This window comes from Syngnathus acus, chromosome 6, assembly GCF_901709675.1.
Source record: "Syngnathus acus chromosome 6, fSynAcu1.2, whole genome shotgun sequence".
Taxonomy (NCBI): Eukaryota; Metazoa; Chordata; class Actinopteri; order Syngnathiformes; family Syngnathidae; genus Syngnathus; species Syngnathus acus.
The window spans coordinates 5,026,927-5,052,157 of record NC_051092.1 but is presented as its reverse complement, the minus strand read 5'-3'; the positions used below and the strand labels follow the sequence as shown (position 1 = coordinate 5,052,157).

Genomic DNA, 25,231 nt, shown 5'->3' with positions numbered 1-25,231 from the left:
GGTCACAAACTTGCAGTCCTCATGGATGGGTATGCTACATACTAGCTGTTTAGTCTTGTTAGCTTAATGATTAGCAAGTCTTTCCTCATCATTCGTTTTGTGGAAATGATAATTCTTATAACAGAAGTGTAACTGGTTTGCCATCATGGAGGCTGTGATTATGACTTAGGAGCGAGTCGTGTTGAGCACAGCAGGAGCCAATCTCAGGATGTTACTATTTGTACCTAGCTAGCAGACAAAACAGCTAGCTACTAGCTAGCTAGCGAAAGAGACATTCACCTTTGTTCCTCCACATCTGTGAGGAAATGTTGCTATGCGTTGCGTAGTAGGAGATGGTGATGGGTAGCACGTCACGGACATCCGTGGCGGGGTGGGAGGACATAACTAGCTCCACCGAGTCCCTCACCACCCAGAAGGGCTTCTCGGGCAGCTGGTGCTCATAGAAGACCGCTCCAGATTCCAACTGAGGACAAAGACACGGATTGAGGACGTACACTTGGACAGTAGCTTGTCTTGAATTGAATTTGTCAACGTTTCCAAAGGCCCATCTATAAGCAGAGCTCATTATTTTTGTTATTTTGGAGAGCTCAGCTGACATTTTTCTGCCTACATCTCCTTCCCCCTGGAGGTTGAAAAGAATTACAGGGAAATTGGCGCCCCGGCATCTCAAGACTGACCATCGGAATGTGGCGGCTTGTTTATTTTTCTGCCTTTCATGTCCTGAACTCAACTCTCTTTTTCTCTCTCTTTCACTTTTTCTTTCTTTTATTTCTTTCTCTTTCTCCTCTCTTTCTCCTCTCTTTCTCTATCATAAAACACTGACAATCTAGCTGTCAAGGTTTGAAACCGGCAAGAATGATTTGTTTTTGCTCCAAATGTGACAGAAATATGCTTTCCATTAGTTTTTATCAGCTCTGCCCCATTGGTCAAGCAGTAAAGGGGGCGGAGAGATCGCTGGCTCACTCAACTGGCTAATTTCAGCAAGATCAGATATAGCGTGCTATAATTCTTGACCCTTGTTCACCTGAGTTTGGGAGAAGCGGTTGATTTCCTCCATTTGGTTCTTGTCGTTAGCCAGGATGAGTCTTCCCAAACGAGGAGGCTGGAGCAACGAATAGATGATCTCGTTTCCGTCCTCGTTAGTCACGGCACGCAGATTGGCACTCGTGATAGGCTGTCTCGTTCCTGCACGGGCATTAATTGGTGGAAAATTAACTTCCAAGCAGTGTCGTTAAGCAGACTCCAGAGTCAGTTTTGTCGATGCTTTATCATTTCATATGTGATGTGCTTATGAAGCCATCAAATGAAAATAAAAAAGCTTCTTGATTCTATTTCAACCTACTAAAACTCCCTCACTGGTTATTTGCTGATGTGGACATCTCACCTGGAAACACCATGAGCTCCTCTTGCGTTACCATGGTGATGGTGAGCGGCCTGGCTGTGACCACAAATGTGTGGAGTTGAGACGTGTGTTGGCCGTCCGACACGGTGAAGCTGAAACCACCGGACTGTTCACCTGGAGACACACAAGGCTGTTTGAAATACAGAAATGTGGACGGATGGATCAGAACGTTCAGTTGGGCGCGAGTCGTCACCCTCGTGAATGAAGATGATTTCCCCGTTATCAATTTGGGTCTGTGTGAAATTGACTGCGGTCTCTTCGGGGAAGTCTTTGAAGGCCACCATTCCGCTGGTGGCCGTATCCACGGTGTAATAGATGTCCTCGGTGGCAGTGTCGCCATCTTCAGTTTTCAGCATGCTGGACGTGATGTCTGCCTCCTCGCCGGCGAGGACCTGATGTGATATAGATGTGAGTTATAGACGGAATATATTTGTATAGTAAACATTTCTTTTTTTAAGACTATTTGAGGGGTGTATGTTATTTTTACACTTGTTTTGTATTTCATTTAATATTTTTACAGTTTTAAAAATACACTATGATCTTTCCTTTTTGTGTGGTTTATCTTAACTTTTATTTTAAATAAAAAAATACTTTTTTCATTTTTACCTTCTAAAATGGTTTTAGTTTGATTTGAGCATAAAACATTGTATTTCATGTGAAAGTAATATTAGAATAACGAATATAATATAAAGTAAAATCAACAAACTTTACTTTTAAGACTCGCAAGTAATGTTGCTCGAAATCAGACGCAAGCTTCTGATATCATCTTGTAGTTTTAGAAAATGACGCTAGATGGCGACATCGGGCTGCTTCACAAGCATGCTTTGAGGTTAGAGACTGAATGACCAGGTGCATTAAAAAAAAAAGACCACATGCTTTTCCAAATGAATGGATCGATACGTTCTCCACATAAATGAACGAATGACATAAAACCAATAAGCTCACACAAAATTAATGACCTTTCCCTTCCTCAGGCATATTAATGCAGAGCACGTTTAAATACTGGAGAAACAACTTGAGCATGAAGCGCTTCCTCTTGTCTTTGAGGCGACATATCGGATTGAAACCACCCTTTCCTGAATCTGGACTTTGGCCGGCACACACTTTGCACTTTGTCAAAAGTGGAACAAGTCAATGAACGTGAACAAGTGATATCAACGTCACTTGATGCCTGTGGCCATGTTGGAAACGACAAAATGGTGAGTTGGAAGTGTTTTCTACCCTTAAATATGCCATGTGCTTCTTTTATAGATAGAATGTTTCAACTAATCACACTTTTATCTGCTGGCACTGTGTGATTAAGATTTATTTTGTAAATTGGCTTCTTGTGGCGAGTGAATTCTGCCTAGCAACAAGTGGCAATTTTCTCGTAACCAGAAAAATGAGCAATTTCTTTTGTTGGACCAACTTCAACAAAATAAATCTTAATTAATCTGGTGGGACTTGTGGTTGAGGATAGCGGAGCATAAAGTGAGTGTCAACAAAGGTCACAATTAAGACTCCTCATAGCTAGCATAGTCACTAATAAATAAATACCCTGGGAACTAAACTTCAAAGGTATTTTCTCATATTTGTAGTAATTTTAGTAACTTTAAAACCAGTTGACTTGAGATTTTATTTTTGACTTGCGAACTGTATGGCGGGCTCCATCGAAGTTCTCACAGTAGGTTGCTCACCCCTGGTGTGCTTAGCGGCTAGCTGAGACCAGAAGACTACGCAAAAGGGATCAAGGATGAGTCCGAACAGCGCCCGAGCTGAGCCCCTGTTAGTCGTCATCGTCTGATGGCGGTCTTCAGAGGTCAGCGCACACTTATTACTCGCAGCTTGCCGCACGTCGGATGGCTCATCATCAAATGGTGGTTTTTCCCAAAATATGGGTTGCCTGGGAGATGTGGAGCCGCAGGAGGAGGGATGGAATGGGCCGAATGACACGCTTGCTTTCCAGTTGCGGGAGCTGATTACGCCCGAGTCTTCCCAAGACTCCAAAGTATGAAGGGACTCGTCCAAATTTGGACCAAGGTCAAAACAAACTATTTGACAGACTTCAGATGATGATATATTTGTGAGCAAACATAAACAGCATGTTCTTACAAAAGCAGCGACGGGAATTTTCGAGATAGAACCTTACCTCCAGCCCGGTGTTGCGCGTCACTATGGGCGGCTCGTCGTTCATGGGCCGGATGTTGACGGCTACGGTGACGGCGAGGCTGCGGCGGTCAATCTCATAAGCCGAGGCGGAGACGGTGAAGTTGTCCACGGTGCTCTCGGTGCTGTCGTGCACGTAGTAGATCTGGCCGTTTTTGATCTGGGGGGCGGACGGAAAGGACATTGTTGCATTTTTGTGGGGGCTTGCAGAAATAAATGGCTTCTGTTCGATGCTGTTTCCATTCCGGAGTCACTTCAAATTCATATTTTCAGATTCGGGTACTACGGTGGACTAATGTTGATGGCCTCGAGAGACGTTTGGGAGCCCGTGTAATTTTATAGTCACCGCTATTATTTGCCGCGCTGCGCTGAGACAGAAAGTCAAAGGGACGAGTGACATCGTCTCTGTGGGAGGAGACCCAAACACAAAGGAATCAGTCACTGGCTGTCAATTGAGCCGCCATGGAAAGCGCCACCTATGGCAGGGTCCACTCTCGAAAGAAAGAAGGGCCACATCTTCTTGTCGCTCGGCCTCTAAGTCCTGTTCGACGGGAGCCATTTTGACACTTGAGACAGCCCGCTCGCCAAAGACGACAGCGGGACATTTATCTCGATAAAAGGCGGTAAAATGCTCCGACGAGAGGACACGCTTCGGGGAGCGGGAAGTGCCAAGTGGATCCCCACGTGACGGCTCGCTTCTGGAATAACAAGCTAGGTCGTTACCGACAGAGCGTAGTCACCAAAAGTCAAGTCGGTGGGTGCGCTCATTAGAAAGCTACTGTGATATTTACACGACACGATCGTTTCTTCTTTGTCAGCAAATCTCGCATCTAAATTAGCTCACTGTTTAGTTTGCTTTTTATTGTTTTTTGTAAGTCTAGTTGTCCCAATACTTTTGTCCTCATCAGGCCATTCTACACCTAATAGGAAGGACTGATTTAAGTGAAGGTCTATTGGAGGAGAAAAACGACATGAGCAGATACGGATTCCTTGCTGGGAGCTGCCACGTCTGATTTATTTCACCTACTCATACGAGACTTTCTGTAATACTCTTGACTCATATAACCTCTGCGAACTTCAGTTAAGAACATGATCGCACACGCTAACGCACACACCAACATGCACGCTAACAGGTACGCTGACGCACGCTGACATACATACACGCACGCACGCACGCGCGAGCGCACACGTCGATCTGCCGGTCTCCCAGAAAGGAGCTTGGGAACTGTTCAACTTGTGGAAAAGAGTCAAAAATTACAGTTGGCTCCAGCGGCGCAATGTGCTGTTCATTTGGGAGCGTGGCCGTAAAAATAAGAAGAGCTTACATAAAACATTTCTGAGAGGGAAAACAATGAGCTTTGTCTTTTGGCGCAACGTATCAATGCTGCCCTCCCCTCTGTAGAGTTTTTTTTTCCTTTTGTGATTTCTCCGAGAACAAATCACGGGTGGTTTGCGTGAGCTCCATTATAGGAATGCGCGCCGCCAGTTTTTTTTTTTTTTTTTTTGGCTGCTCCAAAGAAAACCAGTGTCAGTTTTTCCAGAAGCTAAACGGGAAAGATGCAGGCCAGGGCTGGATGCGGGAGTGCCGAAGTCTGACGAGCTAAACGTTGCGGTAACGTTCTGGGGTTTCTGATTTTCCATCTGTGACTTCTGGTGCGTTTTTAATATTTTCCTCCAAGCGACGGAAGACACAACACAACAACTTGTGTTCACTGGTAACCGGGGAAACGATGATTGCTCATGGACAAACACTCTCGGATACTTTACAACAGCAATGAATGAGATGGTCTGATAAAGGTGACTTCACTTCGGAAAAATAAACCCCTCCACCTCCCCGAAATGTTTCCCCGCCGTACCTCTTCCCATGTGAAATAAGTCAGCTCATCTCCATCTTGGAAACGGATCTCCCCGTGCTTTGGCGGTTCTTCCACGACAAACTCGATGTTGAAGGACGTGTAGAAGGGGTGCGAGATGTTGATGACTTTGTCGTTGACGACCTTGCTGAAGCCTTCCTTCACGGTGAGGTTGAGGGACTGGATGGGGATGATTCGAGGTACGATGTTCACCTTCATGCGCAGGTCCTCCACTGTGGTGACACCATTGCTGACATCCAAGGTCAAGGCGTCCACACCCTGGAAGGACACGGAACCTCAAGTACGTCACGCTAAGAAAAAAAAAAACATCTGACAAGGGTTGAAGGACACACCTGGACCGATGCAGAAACATAGAGGATGCGCCCGTGATCAACGTCCTCCTGCGTAAACGACTGAATATAGTCGAGGACTGGCGAGTCTGTGCCGTTGGACAGCTTGACCACATGACCGAGGCGAGGCGGTTCCTTGATGGTGAACACTATTTCTGCAGGCCCAATGTTGGCTTGCTCCACCTACGGAAAATGTACCACAAGGTTATCACTCGCTAAGAGATGTCAAAATCAAATTCATTAAAATTGCTCCATTGGAGCCGGGTGGTATTTCCTGTCAGTAATTCTGGAGTGCAAAAAGAATTTTTAACATCATTAACACTTGTATGGAAAATTGGGCCACGGCCGTGACGCCCGTGTCATGTCACACATTTACATCAGACGGATTTACGGTCATCCAACTCTGAGAAGTTTTTAATCAGCTCCCCGGAGCCTCGAGCCTGTTTAGCAGTCATGGCTCCCTTTCACTATTTTTTACATCACACTACTTTGCATTTCATAGTATTGTAGGAAATATTTTAGATGCACTTCCAAAAAACCCAGACAAATATTTTTACCTCTGGAAAGACCAAGGCAGACATTTTTAGATTCATTTCATTCCCACTCTGGAAAGTTATGTCATGTATGCTCTGGATTTGAGTAGTTTTGCTATCAAAAATTGCTCTTCATTAGACTCAAATTCAAGTTCCATACTGTAATTTGTTTTAGACTTGACGCTTGATTTGAATCCCATTAGTTTGCTTTCCAGATGAACTGCAGGCAGGCCCTCACAAATGACTCAGAGAAGCTCCCCACGGGATACGCAATGCTCTGTTTTCCACACTTAGCAGACTGCAATTTAGTAAATAAACCAGATTAAAAGCTGTGGCTGCGCCGTCACATTTGGTGCCCCTTTCATGTGGCTGCCATGTCGATTAGAGACCAGTTGTTGCTGCGGTAAGCCGTTTGATAAAAAGCTGCCCGAATCACGTCAAATCAACAAATACATCCTCCCCAAGATAAAGATTATTCTGTCACGGACAGGCGATGTAAAGAAATTGAATTGGTTGAACCACAGCAGGGGACGATAGAATTACCTTGAGAAAATCAGAGTTGACGACAGTGTGCTCGCCCTCGTAGGAAACGATGACTGCGTTGGTTACGACTTCAGGCTCGGGCAGAGAACCTTGTTTGATTATTTTAATTCTGAACGTGTCCTCCTCGGAATGTCCTCTTGCTCGGACCGCGAAGCCAAAGGCGTCTTTGGACTTCAGGCTCTCGTAATTATGCTCGTAAGAAACGACACCCTTTTTCAGGTCCTCCTGGGTGAATTCTTGTGATTCGATCCCACTTACAATAATCCTGCCCTCACTGGGAGGTGACGTCACCTCAAATTTAATCTCGCGCTCATCCCTAATGTCCATGTTGGACGTGGCGCTTAGCAAGGTGGTGTCAAGTGTCTTGGTGCTTCCGTGGTCAATGACGACGACCATATTGTTCGCCACGTTCAGGTAGGGTTCGCCGGCTTGAATTTGCAGCAGAACGGTTGTTTTGTGAAAGCCGTTAGACACCTGCAGCGGGAAGCGTTCCTGATCCGCCCCTTGGTGAACAAAGAGAACTTTTTTATCTCTCAGGTCGGCTTGAGTGAAACGGTAAAGGGATTGTGAGGGATCCTGTGCGGCCACAATATTGCCGGAAAGGATCCCCTCGCGAGCGTAGGCAATCTGGGAATCATTGAAGCCTAAGTAGGCATCCATGAACCGGATATCGTCCGTCGTTAGCAGGCGCTGCCCACGGCGGACGACGTTGAAAACTTTATCCACAACCTGCAGTAGAGAGTGTTCGTTCTTGTTTTGGATAGATATCCTGAAAACATCTCGTATCGCTTCCTGAATTCCAAACCTGTCTGATCCCTGATCGAACACTGCGAAGTGGAATTCGTCCTGATCTGTGCTCGACCCATCGTGCTGGTATATGAGTCTGTCAAGTTGGAGGTCTTCATTACTGAACACTCGAATGGCTCCCTCAAATCGAGGCTGACCCGGAGGGGAGTCCCTTATGAGTCGCCCGTGCTTCGGCTCTTCATTGATCTGGAACATGAAATCCGAAGAGCCGGTCGATTCCACCCAAAGGTAGTTTTTGTTTAAAACCTCCTCGCCACCATGTTGGACGATTAGCACCTCGTTGGTCAGAACCGGGGCGTCGGAATCAGCAAGGATGCTAATTGGGAATGTGTATAAAGGCGAGTACTGATCCTCGGCGAAGACTTTGAACTGGAATTGATCAGTAGCATCAACGGCTTTTCGCGAAAAGACTCTGTAGCTGATAAAATTGTCCAAAATGTCTCTCTGGGTGAAGGTGTCACCTTCGTTTAACTCGGTGTCCAGTAACTGGAGACTACCCAGGGTCGGAGGCTTGACGAGAATATACTTGACACTTTCCGGGTCTGGGTTTCTCCCTGTCACTTCAGCTTGAAGCTCCGTGTGTCCGATGACTAGATCTTCACTGGCCTGCATCTCCATTGGCACCAGGGTGGAGACTTTGACTGGCGAAGGCATGATTTTAACTAAAAAGGTGTTATTCCTGCGGGAGAACGTTCCCAAGTGCGTGTCAAACTGAATCCGTTCAACGACGACGTCTTCTTGGTCACTGGAATCGGTGCTGAAGTACCTCAGGTAGTTATTATCCAGGTCGGACTGATGGAACTCGGAGACTGGTTTTAACATCCCATCAGTCGTCATGATCTTCAGTTCCCCGTAGACGAGTGGCTGGGTGATGTTATAAATTACATCGCCGTGGCGAGGGTGCGAGAGGACCGCCAAATTGTGAACGCCGATGGAAGCGTTGCCGCCTTGAGCCAGGAGAAGTCCAGTGTTGGTCACAACTGTTACATGAGGCTGTGTGAGAACCAACTTGAAAGACGCAGAGTGACTGGCAGATTGACCATCTGACACTTCCAAGGTCATTTCATTGACTTGCCCCCCTTTGTGCACATAGTAGATGTTGCCTTCCTTTAGATCCCTGCAGGTAAACTCTGAGATGCTTCGCTCTGGTTCCTGACTTTCTTCAAGGAAGCCACTTTCAACGGGAATCTCAGACGTCACAGTGACCACCAAGTTGTCACAACGGGCGTCGGACTCTCTGATTTTGAGGAGACCGGGGCTCAAGCGAGTCTTGCCATTTTCTGTGATGGGGATTTCTTCTCCGCTCAGTTGTGGAATGTCTTCAGTAAGAACGATTGTAACGGGTAGCATGTAACTTTGAGGTGTTTTAAGACATTCGGGGAGGTTGCCGTTACTGCTAGCAACCACCTCGAGGTCAATCTCATCTGCGTGTCTTTCATGTCCATCGTGCATATACTTGATTTTCTGGTTGACGACGTCCAAAAGAGTGAATTTTTTTGTGCGTTTTGTCGTGATGTCCATGTCGAGCAGGCCATACCACGGGTCGCTCTTGAGAGAAAAGATGATCTGGGACTGACGCATACCTGCGGCGCTAAGGTCAAAGGTCGGGCGCAGGTGGTCAATATCAAGGAAAACCTCTCCGGCTTCTGGCACGAGCAGTGGGAATACATCAAGGAGCTTGGTCACGTTTTTGAAGATAGCTGGCGTGTCGTCCGTTGGGTAGCAATGCGTTTCGGTCGTTTCAATATCGACGTACTGCGTACTAGGCGGCGGGGAGGTCGTTGTTGCGTCGACGTCGTAGTAAGTAGAATAGTCATAGTCCTCGCCTTCACACTTGACGTGAACGTCTTTGGTCACCAGAGCGTCCTGTAGGCTTCGATCCTTCTGATTAACTTTGATCTCCCCAAAGCATCCGATAAAAGACTCGGCAGTCATCTCTTCTTCCGCGCGATTTAATAAGTCACTCTCGCGAAAAAAATCCTTCATTTTAGCCTGAATGCCTCCTAAATACAAGTTCCCCACCAAGTCCAGGCTTTGAGTCGAGTTCAGAGGAAGGGAGACGACCTGGCTGTCTATGTTGATGTCAAACGAATCCTGACTGACCTGGACCTTAACTCGATGCCATTGGTCATCATCCAGCTGCACCTCGTTGTTCTCCAGCACCTCCATGCCCTTGCCGTAATCCAGCACACCTTTAAGGTAGCCTTTCACGACACCGATAGCGATGAAGTCCGTATCTCTCCCCGGGTGAAAGGCAAGAAGGGCATCCTCGATGGTGGTTTTCATGAGGAATTCCAAAACTCTTGGAGCTCCGCTAGCCCCACTCCAGGTGGGGAAGGAGACAAACGAATCTGGAGTGCTGAAACTGGTCGCCTCCCCGTCGCCTGCTTCAAACTCACTGCTGCAGGATTCCTTTGTGTCATGGCATTGTTTGAAGAGCGTGCCGAGAATATCAAATTCATGGGACTCGAATTTGACGTTGCTCATGCAGCCACGGAAAGGCGGGATAGCATTGCTGAGGTAGGGCGTGTCAAGATCTCCGGTTCCTCCCAGCCAAATGCCCTGGTCGATGTTCAGTTCCTCCCCATCGTCGTTAAGAGGGACATAGGTGGAGAAGAGCTCGTCGATCGTCATGGTGAGCTTGTCATCCTGCATTGTGAGTGAAACTTTGTGCTCCAGAAGGTTATTCAGCTGGACACCTTGCGTTGATGACAGGATCACCTCGCCTGCGCCCATGTTCATACGAGCCTACGGAAACATGACAACATTTTTGTCAACATGAACTTCATTGATTAGTTTTTGACATGATGCTTTTTAATTAATATGGCTTTTTGTATGATCGACTGATTGGTCACCAACTTTACCAAACTATCATTGCAATACCAGGACACATTGGCAGTAATCTTGCATTTGTTGACTGCTTCAGAAAATTCAAGCTCACTTCCATTTCTATCTCCAAGTCATCTGCTCACCTGTATTTTGCCATTTAGCAGCTCAATGAACAGATAATCCTCCATTCCAGCAGCCAGGAGCAGCAGCCCACTTCTCCGACTCGTCTTCAACTGTAGCGTCACGTGGAAGCTGGAGACATCTTGGAAGGTTTGGATACTGCAGAAGCTGTCCCCAAAGTAGGATTCTGCGACGAAGAAAATCGGTTCATAAAAAGTTACAAAAATGAAAGGAAGCAGGCAATCAAAACTTGCCACTTCATTGAAATGAGACCACAAGTGCAGTGTTTTAATTTTCGTTCGACATTGCAGCGTACTGTCTCGCATCCTTCTCCAGACAAGGTACTTCAGCCTTTAAGGACTTTATGAGTCATAACCCCTTGTGAGGACACACTCTCCATCCTTTATCTTTCCAACGGGATGCAAATTCAGCATTCGACGGCGCTCCCAGGGTCCTCGGCAAATGCAGAAACCCATGAAGGAAGTCAATTATTTCCTCTTGAGCAGCCAAGATGACGCTGGAGCAATGCCAAAGACAACCATTTCCGCAATCTGGGTTTCCCCTGAACTTTTACGGAGAGGGGGGGGCTTTCCAAAAGTTACGTGATGGCTCCCGATACAGAAGCTCGTAGGAAATAGCAATGAGTTCTGGATGCTAAGGACTTTCCCATGAGACTATTTTCCTTCACATCAACAGATTGGTGGGCATGCTGCCATGGGGTGCATTCTCAACATAGCGGAATTAAACACTCCGTCGTGGTTAGGTGATAATGCAGAAGATGTTAAATGGTCACATTCGATAAAGAGGCTAACGTTGGAGAAAATAATTGATGACGTCAGTGCGAGATGTAATATTTACTTGTTGCCAGTTTTGGGAAGTAATTGTTACTGTACTTGAGTATTTTCATGGTGCATTGTATTTTCCTGTTTTTATTTATCAGACCACCGATTACTTTAGTTAAATTTTACTAGACCGGGAAAAAAAAAATCTTCCTGTCCTGGGCTCCAGTGTGAAAAATACATTAATCAGTTCTCAATTTATTAATTAATTACATTTTTTTTCTACTTAATTCTCAATTTACACTATTTAGAGGATCTTAGGTGAGTTGGCGCTAGCTCAGTCTAATGCCTGTATATGATTTGCTAGCATAGATACAAGCTTGTTTTGCTGCGGTTTGAAAGTGATTATATTTGTTTCTCTAAGCAGCACAATTTTCATCGTGGCATGCTTCGCAGTCGAAAGGTTTTGGGTTCAACTATCTGCTCAAGCTTTTCCTCCTCATGTTCTCTCTCCACTCCGGCTTTGAAGCCACCCACACTCCCAAAAAAAAATCAATGTTAGATTACGAAGTAGAACTACTCCAATTTGCTGGGCAGGCAGCTTGAAAGTGGCTAATGAACTTGTTGAAGAGCAGCAAGTCCAGAAATACTGCAAAAATCTTCAGTTAGTTCTTGTAACTTTTTTCAACTGCAATCAAACTGATGGTTGCGTTTGTCCTTTTTCATCCTTCGAGCGAACTCTCACTGATGGGCAGAGTAAACACAAACCAGGACAATTTGTTTGTCGTCAGCAAGGACGGCAGCAAAAGCCTCCATGGTCACGCCCGTGCTTGGGAGATTGGACCGAGAGGCATCCGTTTGTGCTTCCAAGGCTGCGTTGAGCCGACTCAAGACCAGCGGTGAGTCTCTCCATCGTACAGAAGCGAGCTTGAGCAAAATGAATGTTGTTGCCTCCCTAAAATAAATATCCCAGGCAACTGTTTTAAACGGCACCACATGTTGCGTAAACACAAAATGAAACCCAGCTTAGATAATTGCTGGTGATTAGACTTCTGTCGTGTTGACTTCTTCTGCTTCTTGCCATGTCACTTTTGTTTTAGTTTTGAAATTTGCTACTAAATGACTACTAGCAGATAGCTAAAAAAATAGCTATAATAGCTAACTAGCTTGTCATACATTGTTTATGCGGCTAGTTTGTAGAAATTAAAAGCTAGCTAAAAAAAAGCTATAATGGCTTGTCATACATCGTTTATGTGGCTAGTTTGTAGAAATTAAAAGCTAGCTAAAAAATAGCTATAATAGATAACTAGCTTGTTACACATTGTTTATGCGGCTAGTTTGTAGAAATGAACCCCCAAAAAATTTGCACATGGCCAACCGCTAATAAGTGAAAGTTGAGTTTATAGAAGTATTTTAACAATAAGTGTGAATCCGAGACATTCATCCCGTGAAGGCGAAACCAAGGTACTCCAGACGAACGACTAATTGCGCCGGAGCCTCCGGGCCGAGACCGCAACTTAGACGGGAAATGGTCTTTTCTTCTAGCAATAGCATTAACAAAGAAAAGCTCGATGAGCTCGGCGCTTCTCGCAGCTGAGCTTTTGTTGGATTGTTCGCCGAGCGCAAGGATAAAACGCCGGAGGAGGGAAGCGATGCCAAGACAATTGCGCCCGAGGATTTTCCGCTTGAAATTCATCTCGCTCGAGTCTTGAGGAAGACATTTTGCCGCGTTTGCGCCACTTTCCGTACCTGGAATTCGTTAGTCCCCCCCCTCCCGCTGAGACGGGTAAAAAGATCCGCCGCATTAAGGAGGAACCCATTTTCCAAATGCTAGTGTTTAAACGAACCGCTTTGTTTGACTCTCAGGCCTTCTGTAAGTGATTTTCATGCCACCGCTGCACCCGATGAATCGTATCGACATTATGAAAGGCAACAGAAAAGCTCGTTTTGTTTCGCCGCATCACATCCTGCTGTTGACAAGCACCTCGGACTACGAGGTTTCGAGCTGACGGCGTCGTGCCGGGTAATAAGATCACGAAACAGTCTTCCTCTGCTTTCACGTATAACCTCATGAACGACTCTTGTTGTTTTCCTTCGCCGCCTCCTTCTCGTCTTTCCGTGCTCTTTTGGGTCTCCCAACACATGGCCGGAAAAGGAAGATCAACTGAGGGACCGCATAAGTCGCAAGACATTTAGCGGACTTGGACGGGATTTACTCTGCTCTACTCGTACTTTAGCTTATCTCTCGGTTCAGTTTGAACAAAATGTCTGGTGGCCAGTGCCTTCAGTCTTTAGACACAACCTTGTGTTTTTTTATAGTCCTTTGAAACATGAATGTAGATTTTTCCTAAATATCTTAATCAGTGGCAAGCACAGTGGGCGTTTGTTCCTCCAGCACAAATTTGCCATAGCAACAACGCCCGGGATCCAAACAAAACGCCCCCCCACCCCGCCTCGCGCTTAAGCCTATAAATAGTACTTATGTTTCTCATTTGTTTCCTGCGGCTGTGGCGCGAGGGCACAAGGGCTTCTGGGTAATTACACGAGGGAGAGCCTGTTATCAAGAAGAATGTACATGCGCCGCTTGAGCTCCCGAGGAGCCCGATACGCAATCGTTAACATGATTTGCAAGCTCTTATGAGGGTCTATCGTTTACTTTCCCCTCGATGGTTTGTGGACTGCGGCGCGTTGCGATCGATCTTCGGAAAGATCGTGAAATAAATACCCCGAGTCGTCTGTAAAAGGGAGGATTTGCAGAATTCAGATTGGCTTAGCTTCGACCGAAACACAGTCCGAAATGCCGTATGATTCCCGAGTTGTTCAAAATGATTTATTTCCTAAAGATAAAGTTTTGATACAGTTTTTGAATTGGAGGGGATCCGCTTTTCAAATCTTGTTTGCGCTCTCAAGAGTGTTGGAAAGTTTGAGTCACTCCACAGTGGAGAGGAAGGCCACAACTCTGCATTGCTTGACAGCACTACTGAATATGGACCCCCTTCTCGCCGCCGCCAACTTTTCACAAGTCGCCGGGGACGCGCTTTTACAGGCTTGGAGGAGCCGTTTCTCACAGCTGCCTGAAAGCAGACTCTGCATCGCTCGGGACACATCCCCGAGCCACCGCCGCGAGGACGGAGGGGGTCCCGTCTGAAAAGAACCGGCTCACGGCGACACGGCGGGGGAGCTACAGTTAAAATTCCTCGGCTTTCTGCGTTTTCAAAACCCAAAGTGACAAGGAGTGCACGGCGGCCCGAATCAAAAATTACGACCGCTTGAATGGAGAGTGTCAGAAAATGTGAAAGAGAAAGTGTGCAAAGAACATGGTGAAAGAATCCCTCTTGTTTGCCTTTGTGCTTCTCTTAGAAGACTCGGAGCGAGGAGGCCAAAACTACATTCTCGTGCCAACTGCTAGTATTTCGATTGCCGTTCACCTGGAAAGAAAACGTCACGTTTGGTCAACTTGACTTCGTCACACAGCCAGTTAAAATATTTCCACTCAGGTTCCACGTTCACAACAAAGCAATACTGTGCTGGAACACAAGTCCACACAATAGGACTTTCTCAAAAGTCCAAATAAGGCACTCGGACCGACTCGCAGCGTGTTGGCTCATCACGCGCGCCGCTAAAATAAAAACGCAGATGATCTCACTGGCCGTAACAACATTGTAAAACAAACAAGTGTGAACAGAAGCATTGTGGCCAGTCGCTGGACTGCTGCACTTTATGACGAAGCGGGTCACAAAAGTGGGCCTGTGTGTGCAGCCAAAACGGCGGAGAACCCACTTGGGTGGGGCTCATTCAAATAACCAAGCTTCTTCCATTGAAACGTTGCATAAGGAGTACTCGGCGCACGGAGGCGGTTTTACTTTAGCTATAGCAGTTGTTGGCGAAGGTCTTCCCACACCAATTGCATCAAATTCGACTAGAATGCTAATTGTCATAAAATACGTATATTAACAATAAGATTGTCTGTGATATTGGGCAGGTAATTTATTAGCAACATGGATGAGTCCTGTTTTCTCAAACGTAGCGCTAGGTAGCGACATGAATGCTAATGTTTTTCCTGATCTAACTTGTTTTTTTGAAACGTTGCTCATTCATCAAATATTTTTTTATTTGACACTGAGCTACCGCTAAGCAGCGACATAAATGCTAATGTTTTTCCTGATCTAACTTACTTTTTTGAAACTCATTCGTCCAATATTTTTTATTTGACACTGAGCTACCGCTAAGCTAAAAGTTTTGCATCATGACTTTTTGATGTCTGAGGCTGAATGTTCAAAGTTAACCGAGGCTGCTTTCTATCTGTCGTTAGAAGTTGTATACTTAAAGAATTATCTGAACCTGCAAGTTGCATTATTAGTTCATTTGTACTAATTTGTTTTGTGGAACAGTTTTTACATTTCCTGATTTCGACTGACAATCCAATTAAGGAATTTCAGATAAGCTGCCAAAATTGTGCTGATATTCTTTTGTATCAACATCTTTTCAGCAAAAGTCCATTTATTTTGTTATTAGGGGTGTGGACATCTTTCACTCTGCTACTAATTACCATCGTGACGTCGACTTATCAGTGGGGAAAAAGAGTTGTTGCTAATTTGCTTGTCACTGCTACAAATTCTTCAATGTGAATTTCAGCTCAGGGAATTGAAAAACTGGAAATGTGCCTGTAATGTACAGCGTGCGAAGGAACGCTAAAGATCGGGTTTCGGTCGGACTCGCTTGTTGAAGGAACTCCAGGTTTTTCCCAGACACATCTCATAAATTCTCGACTCTCCAATGGCCTGCTTACGGAATCTCCCATCAGGAATTCCGCAGTCTTTGTTGTTGTTCAACATATTTTGAGACCCTGTGCCAAAACGGTGCTTCATTCAACGCTCGAGTGCTCTTGATATATTTTTCTACCATACGTTCAACTAAACGGGCTACAATGGTTCAGAATGTTCCTCTCTTGTAGATCTCACTCGGATTCTATAATGGCAAGAAAAATGGTCGCTGTCAGTTGGACTATTGTTTTTTTTTTTTGTTCATTCTGGAATGAGTTCCACCTGTGAGTTTTTGGTTTTGTTTGCCTCTTGTGCCATGAAATATGTTCACATCTCCAACTTATTGACTTCCAGCTGTGTCTGGTATCTGCATCTCGCTGTTTGCTTGCGTTTCATGTTCGGGTCAGGCTTTAGGATAAGGGCATTAGCATTAGCATGAGTAATAACGGCGAAGGGATTAGTGTTATGGTTAGCGGGAGGTTAGGCTGAGCTCTCAAATTCCAAAGTTGAAATTAGATTGCAGTACCTTCACTCTTTCCAACCACGTATGCCGGTTTGTGAGTCACACATTTCGAGCAAAATATCCCAAATGAACGAGCTGGCGTTATTTGTTGTCATTACCGTGACTACTCGGTTGCCATGTTTTGATTTAGTTCCAGATACTAACCAAAGGCTTCCGAAAATGCTACAAACATGACCTGTTGTTTCTTCCACTATAATTAGGAGGTTTTAAAGTAGAGCTGTGCAATTTAAGCAGCGCAAATAGATGAATCAAAGGGAAGTCTTCATGTCAATAGGCGCTTGTGTGCTGTCGTTTGGCCTTTGTGGGGTCAAGTACGACACAACATGGCTGGCTCAACAGTATCTACCAAAACATTTAGAGATGAAAACTTAACTTTGACTCAATTCTTTGTTGAATGGTTACGTTTGTTAAAGATTGGGTCACAATTCTGCGGCAGCACTTTGTTTTCATTCCTTAATATAACACACTGTAATTTTTAAATCCAGTGACGTGCAAAGGGTCTTCAAAAGATGACCGCCAAGAAAAACAGAGGGGAAAAAAAGCAACATTTGGGTTATGATGAATCATCCTTCAAATGCAAACCCCAAATTGGGACACAGTATAGTTTTGCAAGCGGGACAAACTTCCAGCGTCATACCTCCAAAGTTTCCATGAGCTAACGTGACAGTGAGACTTTTCTGTAAACGAGCCTCTGGCTGCCTTCCAGTGTGCCAATACAGAAGCTGCTGTGAGAAAAAAAAAAAATCACACATATCTGACTTTAAACAGGGCTAGCAAAGCCAGTATGTGCTCAAGATCAGAGTGTCACATTAGCTCTCCATAATGGGAACCAGCTGAAGGCACACACCAGCAGACTGCCTGACTGGACTGATCCATTCCGGTCCAGACGAACCCCCCCCCCCCCCCTTCCCCTCTGAGTGTAGGGTCAGAAAAATGCATTATCCAGATGCTGGCTCTCCAACCAATTCCTACCTCCACGCCCACGAGCTGCAGACATAAACACTCACACTCACTCTTGCACTTATTAACGTACGCACAAGTCGTGCAGCCGTTTCGACTTTTATAGCAATTGATAGTTTCTCCTCGGCCTGCCGGCTGAGTCAGCCCGCCCGCCGCCGCGCTACCGTTGAGGGGGCCCACCCTGCCCCACCCAGAAGTCTCAATTGGGAAACCATCCCAGAACTGAATGCTCGCTCACATACAGTACTGCAATAAACCGCATATAAAATACAACCCAGTGGAAAAAATATAGTGGACATGTTTGGTTTTCCTTTATGGAAAACCAAACCAATCTTTGTCCAAACTTTTTTTTCTGTCTTCAGCATTGATTCTGCAAAAACATTACACAACCTGTTACCTTGATGCTTTCTGCAGCCGGGTAGAGCAAGAACCAGTTAAATTCCGGAAAGGATCCAGATAAAAATGTTATAATAATTTATTACAAATGGTCTGCTTGCATTTAGCCTAATAGACCGTAAGAGAGCAATATGGCGTCTTATTCAGAAATTTTTTGTTAACTCTATTTTCCACTCCAGTCTTTCTTATTACTCTGAGTACATCAGAACTAAAACAGCTCAAATACTTTGAAAGTATGTCAACGTAGATTTGTAATGATCGCGTGGATCCTCCAAAATCCAACTCCCAGCTCCACCTAGAATCAACTCTTAATCACAGCTGACCGAACACGTAAAAGTGTTCCGATACTTTTCCTGCACCGATTCTATTCTCATGACTTCCTATGAGCAAACTTGATTGGAAAATCCAAAACGAATCATCGGTGGAGCCGACAGGAATGGCGTCTATTTCGGTTCCAATGGTAATGATAGGTTGGTTTCTTGCACACTCATCCACACGAGGATTTTCCAAAAGCAACAATTCGTCACTCATTTTTTCCAGCCAACGGTGCCGTCCGCATTGCGGGACGCTTCCATCCCTACTCGCGGATTACGAGGTTTCATCGCGGAACACCCTTTTCAACTTGAACGTCGCTTTCTCTGGTCTGGTTAATGGTTTAAACATGTGGTGGCAAAGTCGGGGCAGATGTGCTCAGTCCGGACGTTGCCGCGGGAAGAAATCTGAGGTGGCACCTTTTGATTGTGAAAAGTTAAAACGATCGGAAGCTCTCCATTTAATTGTACTCGGGACTCGGCTTTGCCGCAGTCGCGCTTGGACTAAAATAGCTGGAGAACTGGGTGGGGAAGTACACACGCCTTTGGCTGCTGCGCCCACCTCTCCGGCCAAAGCTATTATTTCAGTCGTGAAAAGCTCACTGTTGAGCGGGAATCTTATCACAGATGGGAAACATTTGTGTCAGAGATAAAGGGAATTCAGAAGCCCTTCAATTCAGACACATTATCCAGAACAAGGCCTGTTATAAAAGTTAAGATCACGACAGTGCACCCTTTGAAATTTCACCAAATTCTCTTTTCCAGGAGCTCGTCCCTGCTCTGCATATTGAAAACAAGGAGAAATGCAAAATGCATTAAGTGCAGAGCCAGCACAAAAAGCAAAGCTGCCAAAAGCACAATGATCAAGATTTCCGGATTTGAATGAGTGAGTATTTGAGACTTTTGTCACTTGTGATTTCTGCCAATATTATTCATTAAACAGGGGGTCCGCAGTTTACAACGTCCTCGAGTTATAACACACGTCTCGTATATTATTTTTTTTACATTTATTTATATATATATATATATATATATATTTTTTGTATTTCATCTCATATATTTAAAGCCTCATATATTGAAAGCGGTTTTGCGTCGTAAGCGTCGTGAGATTTGTACAAACTAGTTCCCGCGCGCGGCGAAAGAATACCCCGCGAGATGCTCTGGACCGAGGAAGACGCCATTACCCGCTCACATGATATACGCCATTTTGGACTGTTGCGTCATCTATCTCTTGCCACACCCCTTGCAAGCCAACCACAGGAATAAAGGTAAGGAATTGTTTTCATCTTTTTTTATGACTGTACTGTTTCATTTTATTACTGTTCCGACTTGCACCGAAATTCGTTTTATATCGCTGCGTCGTAAACCGAGGACCCCCTGTGATAACTACAGAAATCGAAAGATTCGAATGGCTGTTGTCAGCTGGAACTCTAAATCCCAAAATCAGCACTTTTCATGTCGCCAATTACATTGCATCGTCAAAAAAACTACTCAGTAATTTGTAAAGCTTACGCCCATGCCTGGGCTGACCAATCATATTGATTCATAAAAAAAAAAACAGATATGAAATTGACCAAACTGGAGGTTTCGGCCTGACGCCAGCCAATTATTGGAAGGCTTTGTGCATTGGTCAAATTATTCAAGTTGCTCAACCATCGACCCTCTCTACCGAAATGATTATTTTGTGTGGATTTGGATTGTATACGAGAGGGAAGAAAAATGTTTGCTGTCTGAAACTAGTCTTCTATTTGCAAGAGTTCACCGACTTGGTCAAACCAAAGAGTTGGACCAAAAATCGATTGAATTCCTGATGCGGACTGTCCTCTTTGTTTTGTGGCCAAGCGCTTCTTGTGACAAGGGTCATGAGTCTGAATTGGCCGCGGCGGCATCAGCGCCACGAGTTCCTGCCTTTTTATTGCTTACTTGAAACTCCAAGATGCCTTCGAGCTAACAAACAAAAACTTGATAAAGTACCCTCGGCAACTGTGCGGCAGCAGACTCGTGGGCGTGAAAAAGAAAAACAAGCGGCAGCCTACCTCGGAATGAGTGAGAGCTGCCGCTGTTTTTTAGCACACGAAATTCTTTTTACATCCAATTTGCATTTAGATGATAAGCAATGCACGGACTGTTGTTCCGACAACAAAGTAATTACAAGTAACGCCGCACTTCATTGCCTCTGAGTGACTGCTGATATTTCTCTATTTCATTTATTGGGGAATATGCTCTTATTAGGCCATTTCTTAATCATGTGTGAGCGGGAGGATGGATGGGATTCAAATTTAAGCAGGTGGAAAATGGCGCAGAATGCCTGTAAAGTTGATATCTGCCATATCCGAAAGACAAAAGCAAAAAGCAATCGATTAGCATTATAAACATAGTTGCTAATTTGCTTATTTAAAACGTTTAAACAAAGCATTTCAGAAGTTTGGTCGCATATCACTAACTTATGATCAAAACTGTTATGGATGGAAATTAGCATAAAGAAACTGCTATTTTATCACGCATGCTTCAGCAGCACATCCAACCAGAGTCTCATGATTATTAAAATTGACGCAAGCTGGACTCGATAGTTCTACCAGTGACTAATACGCTTGAAAGCCTTCTGGCGATAAAATACCAACGTACTGCAAGATTCAGTCGCCGTGCTAAAGAAACCATCACGGACGTTCCCATCAAACGTCGGCTGTCAGGACGCGTCTGCCGATCCGGAGCCTTTCATCCATCATCGTCGAGACAAAGCCCTTTATCTCGCCGCAACGCAATTAAAGTGTACTGATGGAAGTGTCACACGAGCGTGAGTCATTAGATGGTACAAGCAAGACACGCCGCACCGCACGCACAGATGGCGTGTGCATAATGGCATGTGCATTTACATACAGAAATGAATGTGGGCTATTTTTAGATAGGCTGCTGTGTTTGTCTTGTCACGAAGTGGCTCCGCTTTTTTATTTTACAAGACCTTGTTGAATTCAAGCGTCGCAGGAGCATAATGAGAGCTCATCGATAGGGGCAGGCCACTGAACGCTGGCCAAAGGCAAAGTAAAAAAATGTCCATTTCATTCAGCGCTGGAGGTGCGAGATCCACTCAGGCAGAGTTGCGGTCGCCTATACTTAAGAACCAAACAAAGCCCGGCAAGAAAGTCAATGCTCACTTCAGACAAGCCAATGGGGACAATCACTGCAAACTTGTTCTCAACAAATAAGTGAAAACATACTCCCCTGAGGACAAAGTTTGTTTTCTATTAAGACCAAAAATAAGTTTGCTTGCTCCCAAAGCCACAAACTCATCAAATACATCATGTACCGCCTTAACGCTCCCCTTCAAAAATATTGGAACAGGCGAGTCAATTGCTTCATTTTTGCTGGACAAAACATTTAAGCTTGACAACAAAAGATGAATGAGACAACAGGTCACTTTTTTATTCCTAGATATTTCGATTCTCAGATCATATTTGTAACAGTGAACGTGCCCTTTCTCGGAATCCACTCGTTTATCATATACGTCATTTATAACATTTGTAAATAGAGATTTGTAAATATGTAGGGATTATTTTAAGTGTGGTATTTCCATATTTCCAAATAAGATATATGTATTAGTTCTCATGTGGCACATATTTCTGAGGACTGTCCCCAGTGGTGACATAAAAGCACGTCATGATGTTGCTTCTGGACATCCACTAATAATAGTAAACTTTCTTTCCTTCACCCTTGTCCTTTTCGCCATGTTTCACTGCTTGTGTCACACATCTCATGATCAAGATTTTTACGATATTCGCCTTTCGTTCACCTCCTTAAGTGGTGAGAAAAACAGTTTGGTTGTTTTGATTTGTTCTGCTCCCGCTAGCTAGCTAAAGTTTCATTTTGGTTCTGAAGAAAACTATTGTTTGAAGAAATACTTTAGAAATAAAGGAATAAAAACGACACCAAATTAGGACGGGGTACGCTAAATTTTAAGCCAAGTGACGCGTAACGTAACACCGCATAGTCGAGAGCTAAGTTACGGTGACAAAGTAAGCTAACGTTAGCGTGTGCTTTGTTGTTAACGTCGGCCATATTGTATCATATTGAAGGCTGTTCCGATACTCAGAAAGGTACCAAAGAAATAAGCCAAGGTATGGTCGAATGTTTCTAGAATCCTAATTGCCTCATTTAAAACCTCTGTGTCCAGTGAGTGGTTATAAAATTGATTCCCCCACAGCTTGAGTTAAAACTATCGACTTCTTCCAACTTTCCCTGCTCCTTCATAAGAATTCAACGCTTGTATAAAGAGAACGTTCAAATACAACGCGGCACCTTTCACTTCACTCAAACAGAGAAGACGCTTTAATCTTGGCAAAAAAAAAAAACACACACCCTTGATCTTAGTCATGAAGCCAAGGTGATAATCCCCATTTGAGGTTAGAATTTGGGCCGGGCTGGGATTTAGCAGGATTCCGAGAGGTTTTCTTTGCTCTTCTTGTGACCTCCTGGTGCACACCTGCTTTTTTTTGGATCATTCATCAGATCAAGTCTAGCTTGGCTGAGTTTCAACACAGAGAATTGCCATCAATTATTAGTCAGTCTGGGTGAAGAAACACTTGGTTAATATTATAGTTTTTTGTTTTTTTTTAAGACTTCTGTCATCATTTATGGAAAAGCCGCATATGTCCGCTTGCGAAAGCCGCGGAAATGAAAAAAACACGGGGGGTGTGCTGTGATGTTTTTATTTGCGGTAATTAAGTCAACCTGGCAAGAAGGTCACTCGTGCGCAGTTGATGATCACTAATCTGCAGGTTAGCTCGCAGGCGGTGTCGTGCTTTGAGTGATAAATGACACATGTTCTTTGTGTCATGCAAATAACCTTTAAAGGTAAAAATGAGGGAGCGGAGAACTGTGAGTGTCAGCATCGTATACATAAAGGAGCTATCCGGAATTTCTGGCAGCCGTACGTACAACAAACTCGCATTTGTTCTTTTATTTTGTTTTATGGTACTGAGAAGTTCTAACTGACATGATGATGACAACCAGACACCGGTCCTGTTTTGGGTGTAACGCGACTGGAGGGAATTCGGTCGAGACGGAATCTTCTCAAATCGTGTTTGCCAGTTTGTATTAAGCCACGCATTTATTTTAGTATTAGTTTGACTTTTTTAATGTTTGGAGAGTTTGTCAAGTGCGAGAGAAAACTAAGATCGCTGTCGTGATGGGATCAGACTGGAATAACAACCCTATGGAACATTTCGAGTGACCGCATACTTTCACGTCACTTTTTGTTGTGTATTTCAAGATTTTGTGTGACCTCAGAGGTTATTTTTATAATTGTAGGACTGCAATATTTGGCTTGGCTGGTCATCATGGACATATTTGAACAGATGATTTTAGTTTTTATTTATTATTTTAGAATTGTTCTGTCCACTTTTGGTCCTCCCCCTGCACCTATTTATTTATTATTTTTTTAGAATTGTTCTGTCCACTTTTGGTCCTCCTCCTGCACCATTTAGCCGCCAGCAGAGAGCGTTTCCATACATGACGTGTGCGCGCACTTAAGTCTCCAAATAGACGCCGATGTGTGCGCCCTAAACAAACGAGACTCTGTATCCGCCGCGCGCGCTCAGGTTGCTGTTTTAGCTGTTTGACATTTTGCGTCGTGCCTGTGAGTCATGCGCGAGCCAAGGCGTGGCCGCCGACACAAGCGACTCAGTTTCATATTTTTTGTGTGTATGTGTGTGTGTGTGTGTGTGTTTTGTAATGATTGTTAACACAGCATGAAAGTTGCTGGTAACTCAAAGTGACTGTAAATAAGCACAACATGACTCGGGTTGCTCCTCGTGGCTTGCAGTCGTAAATGATGAGTAACCGGCATGTGGCACAGAGAGCATGACTGCAGGGGGGGCGGGGCTCCGGAGGGGGGAGACGGAGACAAACAAACAACTGTTTAAACTCCCATTCACACCTCTGTGGAGTTGAATCTTGGTTTTCGTCTGGATTTGTAAAAAGATGTTTTTCTTGTTGGGATGGCAGTGTGTAGCAAACGTTTGCAAAACAGTGGCAAACCGCTGAGTGATTCTGCTCGAGTCGATGAAACGGCTCCACTTCAGTAAGTCAAACAAAACGTCTTCACATTTCAGACGGCTTCTGTAAAAAGAGCCTTTGTGTCGTCACTTCAAGTAGAGTGAAGGAAAAACACGTGGAAAGAAAAACTCAAGCAGCCGGTCTTGGGCGATGTCAAGTCGCTCGCGGAGGTTCTGGCCGACTGTCGGGTCAGGGTGTTGGTCGTGTTTCCAGTAGCGTCACTCGCCCTGCCACACGGCTTTGTGAAACCTTAATCATGTGTTTCACTTTCTTAACCGCCTCACTGGTCTGATGTGGTGGCGGTAACCGTCGGGAAAAAATGGCGTGCGGCAGTGAAAGCGCACGTTGGCTCCAGACGGGCTTGCTCTTGAAGGCGGACACGCCTGCCGAAGCGTACCCATCTCTTGCTATTACTGAGTCCAACAATTATCTTTGATTGTCCGTCATATTCTGAAAATATTATGCCCATAATCCAAAGTAGTCCAGTCTAATTCAGATGGAGGAATAATAGTTGCTCCTTGCAGTAGATAAAGAATATTGGATTATAATATTGTCGTATTGTCTGTCTGTTGTTGCTGTAGCTTTTGTATTCCAACGACTTAAACGGTTATAACGCTGCATCAACGCTAACAAACAAATCGATTGATGTCCTAAGTGGACGAGAACCCTTCCTCTTGCTATCATTCACACCTGTATCCATTTTCCTATTGACGTTTTTTTACGACGGCTTCAAAAAAGTGATCATTAAAACAACAAAGCTAGCACGGCTGTTTCGCTCTACCGTTTGTCCGACTCGGATGCTCCGAGCGCTCAACAAGATTGGCTGCACTCTTTGAACTGTCAGGAAAAGAAAATCTCCTGGTGAA

General features: G+C 44.7%; 2 protein-coding genes across 6 annotated transcripts in view; one reads left to right on the top strand and one right to left on the bottom strand.

The window, feature by feature from the left end:
* Positions 1-25,231, top strand: part of lingo1a (leucine rich repeat and Ig domain containing 1a) — a 165,345-nt gene that overhangs the window by 8,280 nt on the left and 131,834 nt on the right. For 4 of the 5 annotated variants that reach the window (XM_037254904.1, XM_037254902.1, XM_037254900.1 and 1 more), the window contains 3 exons: positions 2,377-2,601; positions 12,096-12,260; positions 19,080-19,200. The gene's annotated coding sequence lies outside the window, so the exon portion shown is untranslated. Of the gene's footprint in view, positions 1-2,376; positions 2,602-11,566; positions 12,261-19,079; positions 19,201-25,231 lie in introns of those variants that run through there. The other variant, XM_037254903.1, reaches the window with a different exon arrangement.
* Positions 1-25,231, bottom strand: part of cspg4 (chondroitin sulfate proteoglycan 4) — a 39,038-nt gene that overhangs the window by 3,419 nt on the left and 10,388 nt on the right. The window contains exons 2-10 of the mRNA XM_037254899.1: positions 10,606-10,769; positions 6,827-10,381; positions 5,754-5,933; positions 5,404-5,679; positions 3,531-3,707; positions 1,596-1,794; positions 1,385-1,516; positions 1,025-1,185; positions 280-463 (exon numbers count right to left, since the gene is read on the bottom strand). Of these exons, the coding sequence (XP_037110794.1) occupies positions 280-463; positions 1,025-1,185; positions 1,385-1,516; positions 1,596-1,794; positions 3,531-3,707; positions 5,404-5,679; positions 5,754-5,933; positions 6,827-10,381; positions 10,606-10,769 (5,028 nt within the window). The remainder of the gene's footprint in view (positions 1-279; positions 464-1,024; positions 1,186-1,384; positions 1,517-1,595; positions 1,795-3,530; positions 3,708-5,403; positions 5,680-5,753; positions 5,934-6,826; positions 10,382-10,605; positions 10,770-25,231) is intronic.